Consider the following 24,717-nt stretch of genomic DNA (forward strand, 5'->3'; position numbering starts at 1 on the left):
AAGTATGGGGGGAACACCATGCTGCCCAACAAGAGAAAACAGGTAAAAAAGACATCAGAATTTGGAGAAACAATTTGCATTTACAAATCTCACCAGAAAGCAGAATGATGGACTATACAAAATGGGGCATGGCTAGAAGGGATGAGGTGGCTCTGAAAAGTAGAACCACAGGCAGTGGTCTATGTCTCTCCAGCTGTATGCCTTTGAGAAACTGGATTTTTGGTTGAGAACCCCAAGCATAAAAATGCCAGCTACAACTGTACAATCTCTGACTTGGCAATAAGACACAGACCAAAAGGATAACAGAAGGAAACCCTTCCTGAGAAAAATATTAGATTACTGCAAAATTAGTCTAACAAAAGACAGTAAAATGCCTTTTGAGAACTAGGATTGCAGATTTGATTCTGGAAGGATCAGGTATCAGTGGTCATTGCATTGCCCAGATGACTCTGAGTTTTAGCTGACATCACATTATATTCTTAAGTAAAGTGTAAAAGCAAAGAGAACACACTACGGTCAAAAAACTGTAAACTGCCCTCTACACACGACAAGGCATTAGGCCTTTAGAAACCAATTTGGGAACCAAGCTTTCCACACCCTGCCTGCCACAGGCAGAGAAGGGAGAGGAAGATTCCTTCAGCCACCTACTTTAAGGAGGCTGTCTCTAATCATGCCTGACAACAGCACCTCTGCTTCCCTATGCTGCTGACTTGTGAGTACCCATCCAGAAGCAAGGGAAGACTCCACTGGCTGTCAAAGCACTCCAACACATTTAACAGGTGCACTAACTCATGGCTGAGGATACTGCTTGTCTAGAAGCCTTGCTTCAAGACCTTCCTTCCGAATGTTCTAAGAGTTACCACACACAGTCCACTAGCTCCCTTCAAATTTGTTGGGGGCCTTTTAAAGAAAAAAAAAAACAACAACCTACGTAGTGCTGAAACGTGAAATTACTTTTTATGTGGACTATACAACACTTTAACTCAGATATAGGCACTCTCATTTCAAGGTGTCCTGGGCAAGTGGCTTTCTGCAAGCTGAGGTTTAGTCAACCTCAACTTCTGGTGGACTATATCTTTCCCAATCTTGTCCTCTGAGCAGATTTTGGAAATTCTTTTTCTTTTCTTGGAAAGTGAAATGCCTGCCATGGGCTGATTACCTGCAAAATGATTCCTTGGCTAATGCTGTGGTATCCCTGCCCTACTCCAGCCTCTTTAAAAATCCAGACCCATACTGTGCAAGCATCTTGCTCAGACCGGAGGAAGAACAAGCCTTTTCTGTTTCTGTGGGTCACTAAATCCTACCTATGTCAGAAACAGTGTTACTTCCACAGTAACTGAAGAACTTCAGGACAAAAGCAAGCTAAAAGCAAATAGAAGGAAAAAAAAGTTTCAGTAAAAATAAAGCATATCATTGGGTTGCTCCCTTTTATTTTTTGTGCACTTCAACACCCTAGCCCTTTATAGTTTTACCCTTGCAGACAACATATCCTACGTTCCTTTTCTCTGAGCCTCTCAGATAACAGTTCTCATTCCAAAAATACTCTCAACTAGGATAACAAATGGGCAAATCATCAATCCTTTCTATCCAAATGCAGCTAATATTTCTCACAAGGCAATGTTCAATTTATACCTTGGCATTCTAAAGCATTTTTAAAATAAATGTAAGATTAAGTCAAAGGTTTGCAAACACTAAAAGACACAGAGAAGCTCTCCCTCCCATAAGTCAATTCCTCCTTCCACCATCACAAGTTTTACCTTTATCCAGGAGCAGAGAGGTTAAGAAGACAAAGGGCTATGGAAGTGCTCTAGACCATTACACAGTTTTTCTCTTGAAAGTATTATCAAGCAACAAATAATTGATGTTTCCTAAACACCTAGTAATGGTATAAAGTAGAGTTATTTACCCACTGACAAAGACAATTTTCATTAACTTCGCAAACATTCACTTTTATGGAAAATCCTTTTATTCAATTTCTAAATAAGAACAAACCAGATTGTCAATGAGATTTTGAGGATATGGAAAGCATTCCATCAGCAATGCTACTAGTTAAAATCTCTAAGACTCAGATAAGTAAGTTAAAAAGCAGAGGATTAAATGACTGGACTGAGAAACAGGATACTTAATGAAAGCTTGGGCCCACTGGGAGATTTTTGGTTTGAGACTGGCATATTTATAAGAAATAAATTAATTTCTTAGATATTATTTCTCTTGAATATGGGGGGGGGAGAGGGGGAATCATTTTCTTACTGTCCTTTTACTCCCTCTGTGAAAGGTTGCTAAGGGAATAGTTCTCAGTGAGGTCAAGCAGTAGAAACCCTGCTGTGTGTTTTAATGCAGCCAAACAGCACTTGAAATTAATGCCTCTTGGTTCTTTCCACCTTTAAGGACTGGCTGGTAGTGCTTTCCAGTATTCTTACTGCAAAACTAAATACGTGAACGGCCAAAAGAAAAACACAGACAGGCACCAAGATGTCACAACAGGGTCAAAGGAATGGAATTTCACAAAAGCTGTGCTAGCACAGACAGCTGCTTCCTGATCAGACAAACCTTTCGGGCTGTAAAAAGCACTCCAAACCCACAGACCTGAACACTCTTTCAAACACAGCAATCAGGTCTCCAAATTATAATTAAATGCAAGCTATTAGGAAAAACATAAAAGAAATCCTTTCAACATGGTTCTCATTTCAGATATTTATTGCCTTAAAGTTATGTAAATGAAAGAAAACTTGGCATATTAGCATATCGTTATTATCTACCTTTGAAATGATTACAGATCTACATATGATATAAAATGAGGTTCTCAAAATGTTGCATGCTATTTAATGGTCTCACTTCAATTTTCTCATCAACAGGAATCCTAATAACAAAAGAGCTACACTAAGGATCAGCCTCAGCTGCTCCCATTCCTCAGTGAAGACAGAAATGGAAAGGATTCTCAGAATGACATCCAGGATTTCAGCCTCAGAGCTGACACATTTTTGTGTCAAGTAATCTAATGTACACTGCACAACTTGTATGTGCCCCGTACATAAAATGTTTCATTTCTCAGTCTGAAATCTGGCCACCTTCACCAGGTGTCCAAATGGAAAGCACCACATAATATTTCCATATGTAAAAAAATCACTGCAAGTACTATTACCTAAAAAAAAAGGTGAAATTTAACATGTAAACCATTTATCAAAGTCATCAACTCAAATACCTGAAAATTATGGAAAAACCTCTTGCCAGAAAAGCAAGACCTGAGTGGGCCATTTCTAACAGGGCACTGTCAGATAAACACAGATATTTTCAGGTTTAAAAAAAAAAGGTTAATTTCCTATAATTACAAGACTCTCACAGCAGCATGATTCCAACAATATAATCTAAGTAATTTCTTTTTTTCTGAGGGGCAAATTGAAAAAAAACACCTCTAAGCATGAGATGACAGAGACAAAGACACAGCAGGAATTCCCCTCAGAGGAAATTCATTATGAATAAAAGTATAAAAAACATTTTGATCTTTGCCTAAAAAATGAGTTTGACTATGGTTGCTCTGAAACGACGAAAAGTTAAATCCAAAGTAACTGTTTCAGCCACAGTTTTAGTGTGCTGTAGTCTTACAGTCAGGAACTATTATAGTTGTATAACTGAGCTTTGAGGCTTTGTTTTGTTTTCCTTCCAGTAAACAACTATGGTAACTATGTACAGTTTAATAAACATAATAATATCCCCTCTGTTCAAGGAAAGTGTAGCTTTAACTCCTTTCACTGCGTGGCTCAAGCTTAGCATGATAAATCACATCAAAATATTAAATTCATCTCATTCAGCAAGTGTGAAGATGCAATTTAAAATGTAATACTTAGATAGTCAATCCCCTAATCATCTGTAGCTTGAAGACTGAACAGAGAAAGGCTCAAGGCATATTCCCTGCTGGACACACTACAGTAAGTCTAGCAATTAAGTTATTTGTATGGAGTATATGGGCCAGCATGTGTATGCATATATACAGATTGTATTTCACAGCTCAGGAGCCTTGTCTTGGGCCATCATTTTAACTAGATCAGGCTGAGGCGGTTTTGTATACTCATTTCACATTTACAGATCCTCCTCCACATTAATGACTGAGAACAGCTGCCACAGACAAACAAACACTCAGAAATTTTTTTTTCTTTAAAAAATAAATTAATAAATAAATAAGAGAACCATAAAGACAATCTTTAACCCTGAAACACATTTGCTAACGTTTTTATGAACAGTGTTTCTTTCTGAACTTTTGGGATAATTTCCAGCATACTAGTTAATGATGTAGCATATTGTCTATAATGAAATCCCAGAATAAAAAAAAAACAACTGCAGCTCCTTGGTAAATGAGCAGGATCAGCAGCAGGATCAATGGGAAAGTCCATTAGGTACTAAAAAAGAACTCTAGCCCAACCTGCAGCTTCTCTTTTATATGAGACCCTTAAAACAGATGGGTGACCCACAACCAAGATGGAAATAAAGGTATTAGCAAGTCTGCAAACAGAAAAGAGAGAAGAATTGAGTTTAAAACTCTTTCAGACTAAAAGTCTTTTAACTGCAAAGCATGAAAATAACAAGGGATACCCTGATACCCCACAGCAAGCAGTGCTGAGATACCTCCCACGGCCACTTCTCAACCACCAACTTCCTCTAGGCTGGGAAAGGACTCTATGCCCTGATCAGGTCCCAACCACACTGCTGGTGTTTCCACAAAAAGACTCTCACTACCTTGGGATGCTGATCTGTGACCCCACAGCAGCACATCTTCCCCTGACTGCTGCACCCAGATGTGTGACAGTCTCACACTGAGTGTGACACTGAGCTCTGGGAAGCTCAGCCCCAGCCTGAAATGGTCGGAGCCTCCATAAAATCAGAGCACATGGCTGGGGTGGAACTAGCGCTGGTACGGCCTGTAAAACACCCAAGCTGTACCAGGAATATGTCTGCTGGGAATTCCTCCTGAAAGAACCAAGTATTTTGCACCTGCAGTTAATCTGTGACCAGAACCTGAATAGCTGTTGGCTATAAAATAACAAAACAAGTGGGGATGAAACACGAAACGAAGTGTCTTTGGATGTTTGCCCCATAGTCTGTAGCCTGCCTTCATCCTCAGCGCGGAAGGACTCCATAGGCTGTCATTCCTTTTCTTCCTACTGCAGGTCTTTGCTTTCAGCATAATAAAACCACAAGAAAGGGAAGAGATGAGCATTTTAATTTGCTGTTTTCTTTAGCTCCGAAAAACACTTGGGTTTATAATACAATGAAACGTGCAACCATAGAGCCTAAAAACACAAGCACAATGAGGTGACAGTGTCACAGATGTCTTCACTGTGGCAGTCCTTGACAAGTCGTTGTCTGATCTCAGAGGGCACAAGGAGGTAAAACTGTTAAGCCCATGCACCCCACTGAGCAACAGCTCTTCAATGCAGCAAACTAGTAGAAAAAATGTTTAGTTGCACAGCAAGGCCTCTCTGACCATGGGAAGGAGCCCCTAACAACACTCTTTCTGGTTGGTTTTTAAAAAGTGTTGAAAACTGAGATTGAATTTGGGAAAAGAAAGTATGTAACAATATATATTCCAGAGAGTTCAGAGTACGAACTTCCAAATAAGACCTCGCGCCCTGATGAAAACAGTGTGAAACTTGTGCTCGAGAAAACCATGGAAGAAGAGCAGATAAAGGTAGTTACCTGACAGTGAAAGGCTCAAGAGAAAACATTGGAGAAAAACTGACAGTACGTCAATATAAACCAATCCTTTGCAATTCTGGCAGATGGGATTTTATTTTTTTTTATGTTTTACTTTAAAAATCTAGGCACAGTCTATGATTTCTCTCTGTGAACTAAGTTTTCCGATCCAGTGCAGTCAAATCAATAAAGATTTGTTTGTTTAAAAACAAACAAACAAACAAACAAACAACAAAAAAACCCCATTAATTTGTATATGTAATATTTCACAAATAAATGTAAATAGCAATGGAGCTGCTGAGTCCCATTCTCCGGGTCTGTATTTTGCCTTAGTTATCTATACATTGATCAACTTATACCTTGTCAAAAAAACCAAAACTTTTCGAAAGAAACAGTGGTTGTAACATGAAATATATGCACTAAGCAGAGATGGATCAAGAACCATGTGCTGCTCTCTTCTCCCTGGGATCCTGTGATAGGATGTGTTGGAATGGTTCAAAGCTGTGCCAGGGAAAGTTTGGACTGGACATGAGGAAGCATCTCTTTACTGAGAGGGTGGTCAAACACTAGAACAGCCTTTCTAGAGAGGTGCTCGATGCCACAAGCCCGTCACTGTTTTAAGAGACATTTGGACATCGCTCTCAACAACATGCTTGAACTTTTGGTCAGCCCTGAATTATTCAGGCAGTTGGACTAGATGATCGTTGTACATCACTTCCAACTGAAATGGTCTATCCTGTCTATTCTATTCTATTTGTATGTATCGGCACCAAGTGCTGCAGACTATGAGAACAGATCAGATTCACTCAGTGGCACACAACACAGATACCCCAAAAGTCATCAGCTCCGAGTTGCTCTGAAACCACAGCAGTGTGTATGGGACTAACAATAAACTCATTTATGGAATACCATTCTTGATCTCAAATCACATTCGGGTTTTGAAAATTTGTTCTGGTTTGCAGAACTGACAGCATTTTAACATCAACAAGCACACATACAAGGCTGCCCAAATTAGAAACAATTCATTTGAAACTGCTATGCAGAGAGAACAGCAAGTTTCAGCTCCATAGATGTGTAAGCACCATCCGCTGAGAAACAGGGTTTGAAAGTTTCACAATTTCTGAGTAACAGTCTCCTTTGTATCCCCTCTCCTAAGGGCACAACAAATGTTAAGTATTAGCTTTCCTATGTCCCAGTTTTGACCTACAGCTAACTATGCCCCATTCAAAAGCAACATGTTAAAAACTTACACATTATTTCTGTTTGGTTTTTTTAGTTTAAACATGTCATCGTGTTTTCAAGCCCATCTGGAAACCTGTTTGCCACCCATATGTCATGCACCCAGTCCCTTTTCAACACCAATGGCAGGCTCAAAAATCCCAATCTGAACTGAAAGCTTCAAAGTTTCTCACAGCTTTGAGATTATTTGAGTCCTTGAATCACAAAAAGGTTACCACAGTAGTAGCTTAAATACACACCACACACACAAGCACTTCTGACCTCACATTGCAATCACTTAACTGGAACTGAGCACAGAGCTCTTGTGGAAGCAAAGATATAGTTTAACTTCATGTTTGTGATTTGAGCTCATTTCTCTAAATCTTATGAAAAGAACAATGATTCCCCATGTATATTTCCTCCCATGACAGTCAGTGAGAAACAATTTTTCCCTCAAGTAATTGCCGCATACATAAAAGCAATATTCTACAAAATGCAGTGATTGCTTGCAAGGGCAGACAACAAAGTCCTATTTTATGCATACACCAGGGTCTATTTATTCTTTACTGTTACATCCCTTGCCACTGGAGTTCCTTCCACCCATTTGCCACACTTTGTTATAGAATGACTGATGGGGCCAAAATAATCTCATTACTTATCAGCACAACAGGATCTTGTTTATGCAATATATATTAAAATGAAAAACAAAGAATGAAACACAAATTACACCTTTTGTTAATTACTGTTTGCTGACACCTGGCTACCATTAACATGAGGGTCCACCAAGAGTTTGAAGAAAAAGCATCTGAATTTCATTTACCTAATTGAGTCATGTGAGACTATCACAATAGTGTCCTTTTCTCCCTAAAGTGAAGTCCCTACAGCTTTTTTACGTGGTTTGTTTGGGGTTTTTTTTCAAAATCTTGCAACACTTCTCAGCACCATCCAGCACTGAAAACTACTCTCTATACAATGCAAGGTATCTTCTGTTTTGCCTTTAGTTCTGTGAATGCACTGCTTCTGCTGAGAAAACCCTGCAGGTACTACCCTTCCATGCTTCCCACCCATGCAGATGTTCTCCAACTGCACAATAAATGCCAGGTCAAACACGTGTTATTCCATCAGTAATTAAAGTTTGGTTATTGTGTAACAGACTTTGTTACATGGAGTGATGACTCTCCATCATTTTACCAGCATAAAATCATTTAAATAAAGGCCCTTGCTTGCAGCACTCTTTTTAAAAGACTTAAGGAATAATTTACAATGTTGTCTCACAAGATTGTGCAAAAGACAACTCAAATATAAGAAATATTTGTGATTGGTTTGTTCATATGAACTATTCTGGTGGTAGTATTACAATGGTCTATTTTTATTCCAAATTGGTTTTTACTATAAAAAGTTCCATCCCTATGAAACTAAGGCTTGCAACATTGATTTCCATGGTGCTGCTTGGAAAGACGCTCCAGAAGAATAATGTGGATGTCAGGGCATTTTACATAGCAGCAGCAAGATTCTGTGAGCAGTCTGGGCGGTGGAATCGCTCCAGGTTATTTTGACTACTACCTGCAAATTTTATTGAATGAGCAGGACATCTGTAGGGTGAGATACAGCGAGATTTGGAATAGTCAGAACAACACCAAATAACACTGGGCAATGCAACACGGCTCAGTAAGAACAGACCAGCAACTTGGACTTCCCGTGGATCATTCTGTCAGCGTGTTGTATAATGATTTCAAAAGTAGGAAATTAAATGTAAAGTAAAGAAAATAAAGACCTAAGCCAATAAAGCAAGCCAGGAAATTGAGCAAAGTCTCACACTCTTTGCTTAGCTCTCCCATTGTGGCAAGCTTTGGCTTGCAGATAGGATCATTTCATAGTCGTCCCAAAAGAAGACACCTTGATGTGCCTTAATGAAGTAGTGATGGAGAACAAGTTTTTTTTGGAATTGTGAACGTTCATCAACCACTTTCTTAATTCTCCAAGCATTGTATCAGTTCATCAGTGAGCATTTCTAGCTGCAATGGGCACGTGAGTCCTGAAAGAACATCTTGGAAGGGACAGCAGAAAACATCTTTATTTACATATATTGAGGTAGCACAAAGATTCTATACCAAAAAGCTTGAAAATCTGACCAGATTCTTTTCTGTGGATGCCACACAGAATTTCAACAGAGAAAATTTATTTTCAAGATAGGCATCCAAAATGCAATACTACCAGTCTTCAAGCTTACCAAACAACCAAATCAAAAAAAAAAAAAAGGCAAACAAAAAAAAATCCTAGTTTAAGAAGAATCCTCCAGTGGGTCATGCTTTTCTGCTTTCAACAAAACTGAGCAGAGACCCCATCCGCCAGACTGTCAGCTCAGATCCTTGGGCATTCAAAATTGTTTCATAAAGTTTAACTTCTGAGGAGAGACATTGTTGAAAGCAATTGTTCAGCCAGCCAACTACTGTCACTTCCATGAATATGAATAAGCTCCAATATAGGACACTGAGCTTTTTGCAAATGTAAGAAGATCCAATTGTTCAGTTATTCTTTGCCAGTAAATCAACCCGCCATTATTTAGAGACTTTTATTTTCCTCTGATGTGGGTGGAGTTTTGTTTTAAAGTCCCCTTCTTCCCATTTCATAAAGATTATTTTTATACCACCTTGATAAGCTTTCAGAGCAGCAGGAAGAATCCTACTGTCAATGGGATGAGGCCCTTGAAAAGATACCTACTACTATTTCTCCTGAATGTGCATGATATTAACTAGCACCTACTCTGAGGCAAAGAGATAGCTAAAGAAATTGTTCAGAGTTCATGAAAATTAACATTTGGTGTAATTTTGTAGCCATAATTTGCATGTACACAACTTAGACATAAATACATATGGATTAATGCAAATTTTCATACCGGGAAAGATTCACTGTGCTCTGTAAAACTAAGGGTAAGGATGGTGATGAATCATTTTTTTTAAATATTCTAGTCTGGATATATAAATAGCTCTCTGTTTCTAGAATAATTACTACTGAAAAACGCAGCTTCTGAAATAACCCAGGCCATAATTAACCTTCGCTTCATTAAATCACAAATAATATCTTTTTAAAGTCTTATTTGTAAAGGCAAGCTGATTAATTTAAACGTTTCCCTTTTGCAAAAGATCTAATTGAAATTATTTACCCACGTAGGGACTTGTCAGAACTCGTATACTCTGGGCAGGTTTCCAGCCGGCTCCCTTGCCCTTTCCCCAGCTCCCCGGGATGGAGCTCCGCGCTGACCCCGTCTCTGCCTCCCCTCGAGGGGCGCGGGGGCGGATGCTCGGGCAGAGACGCCCCGCCACCATCCGCGGCCGTTCCCGCAAGCGCGGCATCCCCCTGCCCGGCCCCTCGGTGCCGCATGACCCCCTCCCTTCCGGGCGGGACCCGCTCTCCTGCCCTGTCCCGCCGCGTCCCTGATGGGGGATCGGGGGCGGCGGTGGGGCCCAGGGCCCGGCCTTCCCTCCGCGGCGGCGGAGAGAGGGGGCGCTTGCGGATCCAGGAGCGATGCGGAGCCCCCCGTGCCCTGCCCTGCTCTCTCTCCCAGTCTGGGCTGCCCTCACCGCACGGCCGGGCTGAGCTGGGCTGGACTCGGCGCCGCCGCCACCGCACCGCGCCGTCCCTCCACTTTCCTTGTAAGACAGCGCCGACCCCCGACCGAAGGAAAGTTTCCAGCCGAGCGCCAGGACAGGTCTGGGCTGTCCCCGGCGCTGGCGCCCCCTCCCCGACGCCGGGACGGGACAGTCCCCCTCCAGCTCCATGCCGTTCCCAGCCCCGCCCGCCCCGTGGGTGCCGCCCGGGGCGCTCACCTTCCTGCACCGCATGGAAGGGGTTGTTGGCCTCTATGAGCTTGATGGAGTAAGTGATTTTCTCGCTCTGGAGGATGTCGTCATTGAGGTTCAGATCCGACACCGCCTGCTTGAACACCTCGTCGTCCTTGGCAGCATTGCCCTCGAAAATGGCACCTGAGGGGAGGAAGGCGGCAGAGGGTGAGGAGGGTTCGGCCCCCGCTCATCACCAGCTCGGCCCGCCCGCCGCCCCAGAGCCCCCGCTCCCCTCCGGGCCGGCTCGCACGGTGCCAGGCAGGGCATTCCCGGGGCATCGGGGCCGGGACACACAAGGGGGCGGCCGGGCACGGGGAAGCTCAGCATTCCTCCGGGCCACTTCTGCTCCACTGGCATTTACGGAGCCCTGAACCGCAGCCACGCCGGCGTGAGGGACTCGCTTCGCCAGTGACGAGAAAGGGAGCAGGCTTAGGAACTCCACCAACTTTTTGCTCGCTCTGCTTCGCCGCTCCTGGGATGCCACCTTTCAGGCCGCAGTTTTATTGAAGCTTACAAGCACGCACAAATGTGAAGCCAGGATTTGTGTCCAGTAACCTGAAAGCTGTAATTTCGCTGTCCTGTTTATGCAGTTAACGTGAAAACATCTGGCGATGTGTGTTACATAAAATCCCTCTCTACGGAGCGTGTGTGTGCCCACGCCAGGCTTACTGCCCTGCTGTACGCGGCGGTGGGAGATCTTTAGAGCTGGCAACAAAACAAGCAAAAAGAACGTTATTCCCCAGCCTGGAAAAGTCCTGCTGATTCACACCGTGCGTGCCTGTGCACTGTCCGTGTGAAATCAGAGCTGTGCACACAGCAGCTCCTCGCTCCTGCTCACCGGACCGCTATTTCTGCCAGCACTTAGCAAACAGTACTCGGGCCGAAGTTCGTACGGGGAGAAGCCGAGGTGACACCGGACACGCGCAAGAGAAGCGGGGCCGAGGGGAAGACCCGAGGAGGTTGTTTCGCCCACCCCTCTGCCCCCGGCCAGGGCACTTCTCCAAGGCTGCCTCGTCGCCTCCTTGCCTCCCCGCGGGGCTGGTCCCGGTGCCGCCGGGGTCTGCCCTGCCCTGGGGAGTGTCCCTGGGCCGGAGACCTCCGCTGCGGTCAGGGCTGACCCCGTCTCCTTAATGGCTCCGCAATGCTGTCTGCCTTGGCTGCGCCCCCAGGCTCCGGAGGCGAGCGGCGATGATCGGAGCCTCCTCCGCCGGCTCCGGAGCTGCCCGTGCCGGGAAACTTGTTACAGGGCTGGTCCCCCTCTCCCTTTCCTCGCCCCGGGTCGACACGAGAGTTTCCTCCCGTCTCAGTGGAGCCTCCCCTCACCAGGATGGCTCCTGCCCCGGCCCCCTCCTTTTTTTGATCTCTCATCCTCCCCGTTAGGCTGGTGGGAATTACGGCTTTTCATTTCCCGGCCGTACTCCCGTCTCCTCCTCTATCATCCTCCACAAGTGATTCTCTCCCCCCTCTCCCCCCCTAAACATCCTCATTTTCGTTCCTGCTGGTACCTTTCAACACCAGCCAAAAGGTGACTGCAGAGCCTCGCTTTTGCTTGCCAGGCTTCCCGCGGACATCACCATGCCTTGCTCCCAGAAGCCATAAAAGTTCACATCAGCCTTTCCTTAGCCTCTTATTCATCCCTCTCTTCCTCCCACTGCTGATCCAGCCTTCTTGCTGCCCAGGGGTTTTAATGAGATCTTATTCAAACCACAACAGTTGCGCGCATAGACACACGCACACACAGAGCCGCTGCAAAGCTCTCCTTTCTAACCCTTTCCCAGCCAAGTTCCCCCCCCTCCGCATTCCGGCTCGGCTGACACCTGCTACGACAGGGGATGCAAACCAGGGGGTTATCTCCCCGAAAGTTTTCCCTGTGAGCACGTTCAGATTATGCCTCTCTCCTGCTCGGGTGATGGGGGCGGTTGTTTGTTTTCGGTGGCGAGGAGGCGGGGGGGGGGGGGGGGGGGAAAGCCTTTCCACGCAAACAGGTCCAAGCACAGACTCCCCAGGCACATGGGAGACCGCAGCGGTGGCCCCGGCGGGTCCCCTGCCCGCTCCTGGACGGGCAAACAGGCGGCATTTCGCCCCTAACTTTACAATCAGGGAGAGCCGGGTGGGGAATTCAGCCGCCTTTCTCCCATCCCTCCTCCTGTCTCTCCACGGAGTTGGGTTCAACCGCTGCCCGTGACATTACCGCGGCTAAACGAGATGCTCCCTTTATATATTTATCTACCGCGTCTCTCTCCATCCCCCCCCGCTCCCTGTCTTACCAATGTGGATGATGGAGTCCGCCCGCACCGAAACGCACTGAAATATCCAGGGGAAAAGCCAGAGCATCAACACTTCCATTTCCAGCCTCTCGCACAGCACATCAGCCCGGGTTTGGTGGGAGAGACAGACAGGGGAAAAGAAGAAAAAAGGCGCAAGGGCAGGTGGAACAAGGCAGCGAGCGCCGGGGGAAGATGCCCAAACACCCCCCTCTTAGAAAAAAATCCCGAATTCCCGCAGCGACCCAAGAATTTCCCAAAATCGAGTAAAAACGGGCGATGGGGACAGGCGGAGGGGGGGGGAAGGAAAAAAAAAAGCCGGGGCTTAAAAAAAAAAAAAAATCACGGAGGTAGATCCCGGGTTGGCAGGCGGCGCGGCGGAGCCTCCAGCGCTCGGTGTGTGCCGGGGCGCCGGCAGACCGCGAACTGCGGAGCGGCCCCCCCGCCGCCGCCGCCCGCCCCCCGCGCCACGTGACTGCGGAGCCTCGGCGCTCGGTGCCGCCGGGGCACGGCGGGCGGGCGGGCAGCGACGGGGGCAGCGGGCGAACCGGGGCGGCCGTGCGGGAGCGGGGAGACCGATCGCGGCCGGGTACAGCTAGGTACATCCAGAATTAGATGTACACGTGTATCACGCATATCTCCCGGAGGAAAGGGGCAGGGGGCCGATGCTCGAAGCGCAGGGAGGCGAGGCGGGTGGGCAGCTCCCCGTTGCCGGGCGCGGGAGGGTCCGCGGGGCCGCAGCCGCTGCCCGGAGGGCGCCCAGCGCTGCGCGGCCTCCTGCAGCCCCCGCCCGGCTCCGCGGGACGCCCCCGCAGGTAAGGGCGTGGGGCCGCTCTCGCTGCCGCTCCTACAACTTCGGGGCACCGCGGGGTGGAGGGATTGCCCCTTCCTCCTTCCGCACGCTCGGGCCCGGGACACGGTCCGCGCGTTTGAGGGGCGAAATGGAAATGAGAGGCTTTTACCCCCGCGCTGGGGGCGAGGGGGTGGGGGAGAAAAGTGGTACAGCATAACCTTTTCTTGTTTTGTTTTGTTCTAGCTTTCAATGAAATCTAATTCATAAATTGGACATGCTCAGGCTCAGAAGACTAATTCATCCCCTAAAACAAACGCATCAGTGATTGCAGGCACCCAAACGTGACAAGCGTCTCAATATACCGAGGATCCAGAGAAAACAAATTCATTCAGGAGCCCGAAACGTAATTAAAACTACTGCCAAGAAAATTAGTTGAGTGCAGGATGTTACCAGGATTATTAAGTTGCTGTAGGGCTGAGGCACGGACCGCTATAGCGATACATAGAGATAATGTCAGCCTTTGGATAACGGGAAGCAGAGCGATTCCTGGAGGTCGCAGTCTTGCAAGCGCAAGCCTGGTAACAGCGCGCTGTGGCCGCATCCTGCTCCCGGGAAGGGAAAGGCAGAGCCCGAGGGCTCGTCAGGGAATGACCGGGTTCCCGCCGCTTGCTGAGCCCCGGGAGGCTGGTCACGGAGGGTCCGGCGGCACCCGAACCCCTGTCACTTACTACAGCATCCCTGTGACGTCTATTCAGCACACTTTTTATAACCATCACCTGTATATGCTCTAGTAAATTCTCCGGATACTTAGCATTGCTTGCTTGCAGGAGCGATAGCTGCAATGTATTTATTTCATATAGAAAACATTTTTTTGTCATGCAGAGCACAGTACGACAAGAACTGCTCGATGCTAAGGAGTAGGAAATCTAGATAAGCTTTACAGTGGCTGGGGAGGCAGAAGGGGGAGGGAACACACAGTATAGATGGAGCAGAGTGAAAGGGAAGGAAGCCGAAATGGAAATGATATGAACAAGAATCCCTGTTGATCCACATGCATCAACAACCTCTTATTCAGTGGTAGTTACAAGCACAGCTTTTGAACAGGGAAGAGCAGGGGGTAAATAAAACAAGATATGGTTTTCAAAAATAAATCACTTGTTAACTACTCTTACTTACAGTCCTTGTCTTAAATATGCAATTTCACACTGATCAATGCAGAATGATATATACTATACTCTGCATTTCATGTAATAAAAACACTTAATCCAGATAATTGGCTTCTGGGACAGAGATCAATAGAAATGTTCCTTATTTGACTACGTTAGCAAGTCAAAATTAATTCTAATTTACATTTGCTTCAAATCAATATGCACTTAGTGACTTACACAGGCTCTTTAAAAAGTTAAGCACCCATATTGACCAGAGTCATATATATGCCAGTAACAAGTACATGTGTGGGAATTAGAGAGGGGGGAAAGTGTTACCGCAGAACCAGTCTCTGACTTTCATAGAGTAAAGGAGGCTAAATTTATTTGTGTTTGAATAGTGCTTTGGCATCCTAGCCTGAAAGCTGCAGAAACATGCAGCTGTTAACCCCATGATTTGTGCAGGCACCCAAGCACCCATCAGTAGCACTCCAAGCACTTGGGAGCAGGTTTACCTCTTTCTGTAGTTTGCACAGTGAGGTCCTGACCTCAGCTCGGATGCCTCTGGCTGCTACTTTAGTAATAATAAAATAGTAATATAAAATATTAAAAATCTAAACCCAGTGAATTGGACAAGTTACAAAATTTCCTGTGAAATCCATGAGCAAACACTCCGCATGCAGAAAAGGATCCAGTCCCAGCCAAGGGAGGGATGGGGGAAAGACAAGAGCCCAGAATACTGTAGAACAGACCAACTGAAACAGGCCCCAAAACTGGGCAGAAGGCCACAGTCAGAGGACAACAACAAACAAGAAAAATGTCTAGAAGATATCTCAAATGCCATAAAATCTGATATGCAACATGCAAAGTACAACAAGACCTAAATGGATCCACCACAGCAAAGAGAAGAACTGCAAATTCAGTAGCGTCTCTTCAGGATGAAGAGTTGCAGCAGTCAGGCTGCATTGCCTTTTCTTTCCCATTGTTTGCATAATTTTTTCTTTCTCCTCCCCCACCACTCTCTCTTTTTTTTTTTTAACAGCAACAACAACAAAAGAAGCCAACAACTTTGACTTGGATTATGTCTTTCATAACACTTACTGATTCCCTTATGATTTCCCTCCTTCCCAAAAAAGCTATCAGTGTTACATTTCTAAGCCCAGTATAAATGAAACCACTCATTTCAATTCTGCCACTCATCATTTGCCATCAGGAGAGTGCTGACATTTTGCAGTGGGTGAACATTGTTTAGATGCAGCAATCAACACTAAAAGGCTAATCCATTTGCCAACATTTTGCATATTAAGAATGTTGTAGGTCACTGTGATATTCCATCACCATTGCATAGGGGACTCACAGCACATTATTACCCAAGGTACCACTGGATTTACAGTGCCAATGGAAGAATAGCATCTCATTAGCAATATGCAACATAAATACCCAACTCAAGTGACAGGCACTACTCAAAATTCAACTCTGTGGCAACAGATGTGATTCTATGCAGATTTCAGACAGCTCTATTACCTTTGCAAACCACTGTGGTGATTTTAGGCTTACCTATCATGAGTTATTGCTGTGCTTATTGCTGTTATCTGAATGAACATGGTATGAAACCTGTACAAAATGGGGTTTGCTACCACAAGAGAATGGCCTGAGTAATGCTCCAAAAACTGCATTGCAAATAGAAACATAAGGTATCCTATAAAGGTAAACTGAAAGGCTTGTGCAGTGCCACACTCAGAGCCTTGTACCCAGGCCTCTGTCCCTCTGTGCTACTATGGCAAGAATGAAGCATATTTTGAAAGACAACATCAGAACTATGGCTGCAGGATATGCCTGGGTCTGGAAAGCCCCTCACATTTACTGACCATTTACAAAGCTGCTTCATAAGCAGGAACTCTGCAAGACCGTAACATTGAAACTTTTATCATATTATACTCTATGCTCAGAATAAATGGAGTGCTTTCAGATTCAACATTTCTCGTGTCTTCTCTCAAGTTCCACCCATTTACTGTAGCTAAGCCAAGGCTTCCACATATGAAAATATGTGCATATATATATATATCTACATCTGTACACATAGTAATTATTATTATTCCTTCTGAAAGTAAATGGAACTCCTCCTCTAAATCAGTTATACAAATGTAAAGATGCAGCAAATACCTCCAGCCCTTACCTGGTCAGTCTGTGAAGCCGGAAGAATGAAAACAAAAAATAAACAAAAATATGATCATATACAACATGGTAACAATCTCAAGCCAAGATATCTATTGCTAACACACACACAAAAAAGGTCAAATTTCTCATTTTAAAATGCAATTAAATTGAACAGCTGTGCTTCACTTTGGAAATAGTAATGCAAAATCTCAAACCTACTATACATTCCTTACTTCGTGGATGCTTATGTTTAAAAATTCATTTTGATTGTCATTCTCTTGTATTGACAACCCTAAGTTTCAGTTGCTTTATTGAAGCTTCTTTAGATTATTGAAACCATCTTTTCTCTTTTCACAGTTGATAGTATAGTATGATAATCTTCCAGGAGTAAATGGACTAAAGTCTGCAAGAAGAGGCTGCTGAATTATAGAGTTCTTTGTGGGACAGTCAACATTCTTGATTAATTTCTTGTGTGCCTACCAACAGTCTGAAACTTTGCTACAGTCAAACTTTATTTGGATTGACATGCCTTTTAAGATGCCATAAAGAAGGCAAAGCACTATTATTTCCATATTTTTACCTGATTTAATTCAGCAGAGTACACACAGCCTAGATTTGATCTAATTCATACTTATGTTTGCTTAATTTCATCAGTTCAATATCTGTTGCATCTTGATAAGATTCATATTTACTTCCCTACTCCTCTCTTCCAGCTGTGCCTTTTCACACCTTATTTTACTCTAACAGGCATTTTCTTTACAATAGGTAGGGCCTATAGAGGCTTTTCCAGCCTCCCACAGTTTCATAATTGCATAAATGCACTCTTAATGTAGTCCAAGGCAAGTTTTATAGGTGTTGGTCAGTGTAATCTCTGTCTTGGCATCTGTATTTAATAAACACTTTGGTTCAGAAGGAACTCAAAAAGGAATCTCTTTATTCACAACATTTTAATACCATCAATATGTATTTGATTGAGAACTCTAACACACAAGTGGCTGAAGAGTCCTTTGTAATTACTATATGGGATATGGGTGTAACTCCGAGGAAAACCCCTTTCTCTTCCATTTCTAAGCAAGCTCCTTGTTATTATATCCACTGAACACTCACTGGAAAAGGCTAAACTCTGTAAGCTTTTTTCCTGAGCAGAGATCCTTCTTCAAAAAGAAAAAAAATGGGAGCAAAGTAGGTATGGTTGTCATCTTTGTTACAGTACAGTTGCATAAGAATGCAGGCTCTCCAAGTAAAAGTGTTTGTCCATTGTTCCTGATTTAATAGTAGCCATATCAAGATAATCTCTGAACTAACTTCACTGGCATTCATTGAAGGGGGAGAAGCAATTTACAAGATTCTCCATAGAACAGATTAAACCCTCTTCAGGGGAACTCCATTCAAAAACATCTTGCATGCCTCATTGATCCACTCACATTGTACACACGGTCCAGTCTCGTGAGCTGTTCAATGAGCTGCCTATTACAGATAATGAGACAGTGCTAGGACAGCTGTCCTCTGTCATCACAGCAACCCAAAGAGGCAGACACATCCCAAAAGGAAAACCATAACAAGAAAAACCCCAGATATCCTTCCTTGTACAGCTACCATAAATACACAGTGACCAGTCTTGCACTGTCACAGGTAGCAATGGGCCAAGAATGACCCCTATGTTTTATAGATCACCGCAAATACATTTCCCAGTACTTCCACTATTATAAAATTTACCAACACCTGACCATAAAAATACATCCTTGCTTTGTTAGAACTGATTTAAACTGGAGGGTGGGTATGCCAGACAGAGGAGAAAACAAGTTACTAGAATTTAACCTGCGTTTCACCTCAGTTGGGTGAGGACTCTGGAGAAGTCACATTCTTGCTACTTCTCACTTTACCCCCCTAGACAGCAACAAAGCCAGTAAAGCAGATGCTGCTGTGTGGTGAAGCCCATAACCAGAGAAGTCTGAACACGTTCATTTGAAAAGTTCTGCCCTGCAGCCAAGACACAGTAACTGGTCTCATGTTTGTTCCTACTTCACTGCAAACTCCACCAAGGAGTGATGTAAGCAGAAAATTTTGCTACAAGCCAGAAACTGCCCTTTGCTGCATCTCAGGCAAAGAATAGGAACATTTTCAGTTGCACTAATTCCATCACTAAATAGTGATGCAGTCTGTGGGTACAAAGTCCTTTAAAAGCCTCACAATGGAAAGTACTCTAAGTGGAAAGTAATTTTACCTTAAAAAAACCAAACTACCCTGATCCTTCTCAACATCCTATTCTAAACCATATTATACTTAGTGACCATCTTACAATAGGTCACTTCTACCAGCTGATAAGGTCTCTTTTTTGACTCGCAATGCTGTGTCATGGAGTTGATGGGTCGAGGTTTTTCTTTGTTTGAGGTGGGGTTGTTTTGTTTGTTTGTTTCCCGTGTGTTTTTATAGCATCTTACTTTGCAGCCATTTGTACAAACAAGGGCATATTTGCCTTTTCATTGACTCCATTAGCATTAATGGCAGTCACAGAGACAGAGCAGGAGAGAATATATTCTCCCAGGGATTTGTGTTCTCTTTTAGAAAAGGTCCCCAGTCATAGAGTTCATAATTCATACTCATGTTTCCAGGAAGGGAAATGAAGATTTTATACCAGAACCATCAGCTTGACTCTTACTGTAAGCCTGACTTCAAAATTTATTGTCACAAAGCTTTTGCTTGTTGTAATTTTTGTCTCTTAGAGGAAACAAAACAAACAAATAAACAACAACAACAAAAAAGCCAAAACAGTATGGTAAACTGTCATGATATATCTTAAATTTCCTATTCAAAAAAAGGGATTGTTTTTAAAGGCAGTGCAATCCAGCCATTGGAGCAGAGGGGCCATGATTCCTGGGCTCCATTCCCACCACAGTCACTGATTCATTTCATGACTAATTGAGTGGACTGTTGCATGAACATCGTATTCAGTTCTCAATTTAAGGGTGAACAAGAACATCAAGTTCCTTTCCTTAGTTACTGCACTCAGTCAGCTGTCCTACTTCTCTAGAAGGTATAGGGGAAACATGGTAGGTTTATTTTTGGCTGGTCAACAAGTAATTTTAAGTAGTTTCAAGTTTGTATATCATACAGAGTCTACAAAAAATTATCTAATTTAAAATAATTTCCATCAGAAAATGCTTCTTGTGGTCCTTGGGAACAACCCATTCCATGTAGCCGAGTCTTGACACAAATTTTCAGTATCCAAGCCCCACTGCTGACCCAAGTGGCAGGTATTCAGCTGTCTAATACTTTTGTTTCTTTTCAACCTTTTAACCATGGTGGGGAGGAGTGTGTGAAGTGGGGGAAAATACCTTTTATTGAAATAGATAAGAAAAGCTCTAGAGACAAACTCCTCCGGAAATACAAGCTGGTTATACTCATCTCTTTGTTACTTCTTCAGTTCTGCTGGAGTAGGCACTTGAACTAGGTCTCCCACCTGAGAAAGGGGTGCCCTGAGGATGAGGTGTGGGAAAAGGAGTGGGGGAAGAACATACACCCCTTTTGAGGGAAAAAAAAAAAGTAAAACCACCTTGAAATATTTCCATATGGCCTGGTGAGAAAGGGGGAGAGAAGAGAAAAATCACACTGCTTCCTTCCCACTTTTAGGCTGTAGAAGGTGTTTGTGAGCATGAACAGAGTAGCAGCTTTCTAACCCAGCTTTCCCAGTGTCAAGAAGTTTGTTTATGTCAGGTTGATTTTCTGTGGGCATTTTATGCCTCTCCCTGAAAAGAAGCTTTTTCTATGAACACTCCTGCCTATGAACACACCCAGGCATTCACAACCTTTCCTATGGTTTAAGTCATGTAAGCCACATCTTAGTGCTGCCTCATCCCTTCAACACCTGTCCCTTCCCATTTATACAGCCTCAGCTGAAACATAAGTGTATCAGAGACACTGTAGTTTTTGTAGTGTGGCCAGTGGAAATAGGCAACGCAGCACCACATGACTTTGTAGACTTCCACATAGAACCATTTGGGTATTATTGACATAGTGTAGAAGTTTAAGCCACAGAAAAAAGTACAAATTAGCTCAAGAGTTCCAAAACATTTCAATTCCTGGTACACAACACCTGAAAGCGCTGGAAACAATGACCGCTTTTAATTGATTCTTATTAGAAATGAACTTCAAAACATTATTTTGCAACCTAACTCAACAGTTCTGAAAAAATATAAAGCTGACAAAAACTTCTGGTCTTCTGAAAACTTGGAGATATTGTGGTAAAGGGCTTATGAAAAGGGCAGAGAGGATAAAAAAAAACAGATGCCACTTTAAGCATTGAGCACTCCCTGAATCAGTCTCTGTCACAGGACCCTCATGAAACCTCACCAACCAATGGTTTCTAAAGGTCCCACGTTCTCCAATGTCTTCATAATATCATTAAATACACTCCTATCATGCTCCCAGTCCAAACTGTGCAACATTATACAGCAATACATTTTACTACAGCTACATGCTATCCAGCTGAATGCAAGCCTGCAGTTGAAATAGCTCTGTTTGCTGCAGTGCTGTATTATCACACATGACTAGACCAGGCAACATTGATTTTTAAGCAATAGCATTGATTACAACTCCTATTTTTAAAATGCTGTCAGGATACAGCCCTTAGATAAGTACTTTAAGACCAAATTTGAATTGCATTTCCCAGCAGCTCTCCTTTTTTTACAGAGACCATATAATAGAATTACGAGTAATGCTACTGACTTCAACATGTACTGAGGATTTACACCAATATGGTCTCAGTAATAGAAGCTTTTAGCACTCCAAACTTACACACCTATAATACACTTCAAATTATTTTTTTCAAAATGCAAAATCCTTTTTTTAGCTTCACTAGCTAAAAAAGATGCTTGTTTTCCTGAGAGATAAATTTATTAAATTGAATTTGACCTATTAGAGCATAGTTAGGTAGGTATTTCTGTTCTCTGGAAACACAAGAAGATTTTTCACTTACTGCTCTGAGTCATGCAAGAGTTCACAAGCAAGTAAGCAAAGCACTTTTGGAAGAACACTTTACATTAAATAAATTATGCCAGGGGAGGGGGCAAGGAAAAAAACCCCTCAACCTCAAACCCAAAGTACATCCTTACACCTACATTTTAAATGGCATACTTTAGAGTATAAAATCATCACAGAGTTTTCATGCTCCCAAGCAGTCCTCCAGATTTATCACTGCTATATCATTACTTGACCAGTTTCCCTGGGTAGTGCTTGCTCCATTCCAAAAATAACCTTTAAACACCTCTCCAAGATTTCTATGCAGATTGTGCTTTTGTTTTCACAAATTGGTAAAGACCTCTTAGTTATTTTACTGCTTTGCTAGCTTAATCCCATTTTGCAAAGTGAGTTTCTTGTGATAATGTACAAGGACCTTACTTTTCCACTTCTGGCTTCCTCCTGCTGGGAATACTGTTAAGTGAATCAATGCCATCACCTGTGGATATCTGCACATCCACAAAACCTGTTACACAAGTAGATGAGCACCCTTTTCCTCACACAGCAGTTGGTAAAAACTCAAGAATAGACAGTCTTTACCCTTTTTACCACAAGCCTCTTGTTTCACTCAGAACTTATAAACACCAGGAATAAAAAAATCACAGGTACACAGTGATCTTTGTGTCATGTGTTACAATAAAGCAAAATTCTGTTTCTGAGCCTTGTTTGGAACATTACTTCTACATTGTTTTTAGGCATTTATGCTTTAGATGGATTTATTATTAGAGACAAATTATATTTTACTTTCCTCAGAGATCTTTGACTCCACCACCTACTTGAGCTTATTAAGAAACAGGTTTCCCTCTCAAGGGACAGATTTACAATCAAGACCTAAAGAAATCCAGTAGAAACACTAAGTGAAGATGCATCCATTATTTGATCATTTCACATCATTCCTATAATTTACCAAGCAAAATATATTTAGGAGAGAGAGGTGACATAACAGCATTTGCCAACCTGTTGTTTACTCCAAGCATCTTTTTCCAACCTGCATTCATGGGCCAATAATTAAGGGCCAACCAGTCCAAAGAAATTAATAAAAGCCATAACTGCTCCACCACCTTCATCTCTGTCAACTGAATTAACAGGGCTTACAGAAAGGGGCTCAGGAGGATCAGCAGCAAATGCCGTAGTCCTCATGAACCTCAAAAGCCTTCTGCAGTTGATTTAGGAAAGTCCACAGAACAGAATACCTTGCCCTCTGCTCAGCATAGCAAAAACAAAATTTCCATGCAATAAGAGAAGAAAATCAGATTGGCCTAGGATCACCACGGTGGAATTGTCACTTCTGCACTGGTGCCCTGTTTCACTGCCATGGTGATTCAGAGCCTTACCCCAACCTAAAGGGATGCAATTGCTTCAGCACCACAACACCATGGAGAGCAGCTGGACAGTTTTCCTTCAGCCACTCAGTCTGGTCCCCCTGCTCTGTTGGCACCTACTTGGATTTCTTTTGAAAGCTCAGAAGTTCCTCTTACTGCAAACCAGCCACCATTCACCTTTGCACTATATACATAAAAGAAGCCTCTAAATAAATACAGTACAGATGCCTTTTAATGAACTTCCACCTCCCTCTAATTCTGTATTGGAGAGCTGTTATAGAAAGGAACAATTATAACAAGACATATCCCTGCAAGACCCTGTTCCTTGGTGCACTTCATCAATTCACAGTTTAACAAAGCAAACTTTATAACTTTGTTTTCTTGAAGCCTGGCAAGCAGATGTGATTACTAGGTGCAGAACTTGGTTTAAGAGACACACTTTTTTCCCCTCGTGTTTTTCTTTTCAGCCCAGCATGCTCCAAGGCACTTAGTTCAACAAATGTTTTGCAATGCCTGATATGTTAGTAGTATAGAATTTTCCCTTTCTCTTTTTTAAGTGAAAGTGTATATGGATACATGGATTTTGTGTAATAATCTGAGTTAGACAAGTAATTTTACATTGTAATCTGGGCTCATTATTGTTTTCAGCAGCAGCACTTCTAGCCTCAGGAGCTGAAGCCTTCCATCAGCAACATCATTTCTTTTCCTTTTGCTCAACCATTCATAGAATCACAGAATGTGCTGAGTTGGAAGGGACCCAAAAGGATCATCAAGTCCAACTCCACATCACTGCCTGACTACAAAACCACCTAGGCAGAGATAAAAATCTATCGGGTCTTTCACAGATAATCTGCCAATCATGCGTTCATATCTATCAAGATCATTACTAGCAAAGATCACTAAGAAGTTTCCATTAGTGGCTCCATACCCTGGCTGTGTAGGCCAACTGCCCTGGAGAACCACCCTAGAAATGTGCCTAACAATGTGAAACAGAAATAGGAAACTGCAAACCACCCTACTCCCTTCTGAGGTCAAGCTGCATGAGTGGTTACTGCATGACACTGCTAACCGTGTTAGCACAGGCGCAAATTCACAGCTTGCCTCTCTCTCAGGGGCAGTAGCCCTGCCTGCTCAATTCTGTCAGTGATTGCCACCATATTTTATTGTGCTTTAGCTAATGTGGCCTGAGAGGATGCATTTTAAAAAGCACAGTGAATGATTTCTTCTATTTAGACCTCTAAATGCTGGAGCGGAAGTTCTCACTATCTGCAG

At 43.3% G+C, this 24,717-nt stretch overlaps 1 protein-coding gene across 2 annotated transcripts in view; it reads right to left on the minus strand.

The window, feature by feature from the left end:
- Window positions 1–13,309, minus strand: part of GRID1 (glutamate ionotropic receptor delta type subunit 1) — a 532,881-nt gene extending 519,572 nt beyond the window's left edge. For both annotated transcript variants that reach the window (XM_027698622.1, XM_027698624.1), the window contains exons 1-2: window positions 13,016–13,309; window positions 10,734–10,889 (exon numbers count right to left, since the gene is read on the minus strand). In XM_027698622.1, the coding sequence (XP_027554423.1) occupies window positions 10,734–10,889; window positions 13,016–13,094 (235 nt within the window). In that variant the 5' untranslated portion in view covers window positions 13,095–13,309. The remainder of the gene's footprint in view (window positions 1–10,733; window positions 10,890–13,015) is intronic.
- Between the last annotated feature and the right edge of the window lie 11,408 nt (window positions 13,310–24,717).

Source organism: Neopelma chrysocephalum, unplaced genomic scaffold, assembly GCF_003984885.1.
Source record: "Neopelma chrysocephalum unplaced genomic scaffold, ASM398488v2 Primary Assembly neopelma1_131, whole genome shotgun sequence".
In the NCBI taxonomy this organism is placed as follows: domain Eukaryota; kingdom Metazoa; phylum Chordata; class Aves; order Passeriformes; family Pipridae; genus Neopelma; species Neopelma chrysocephalum.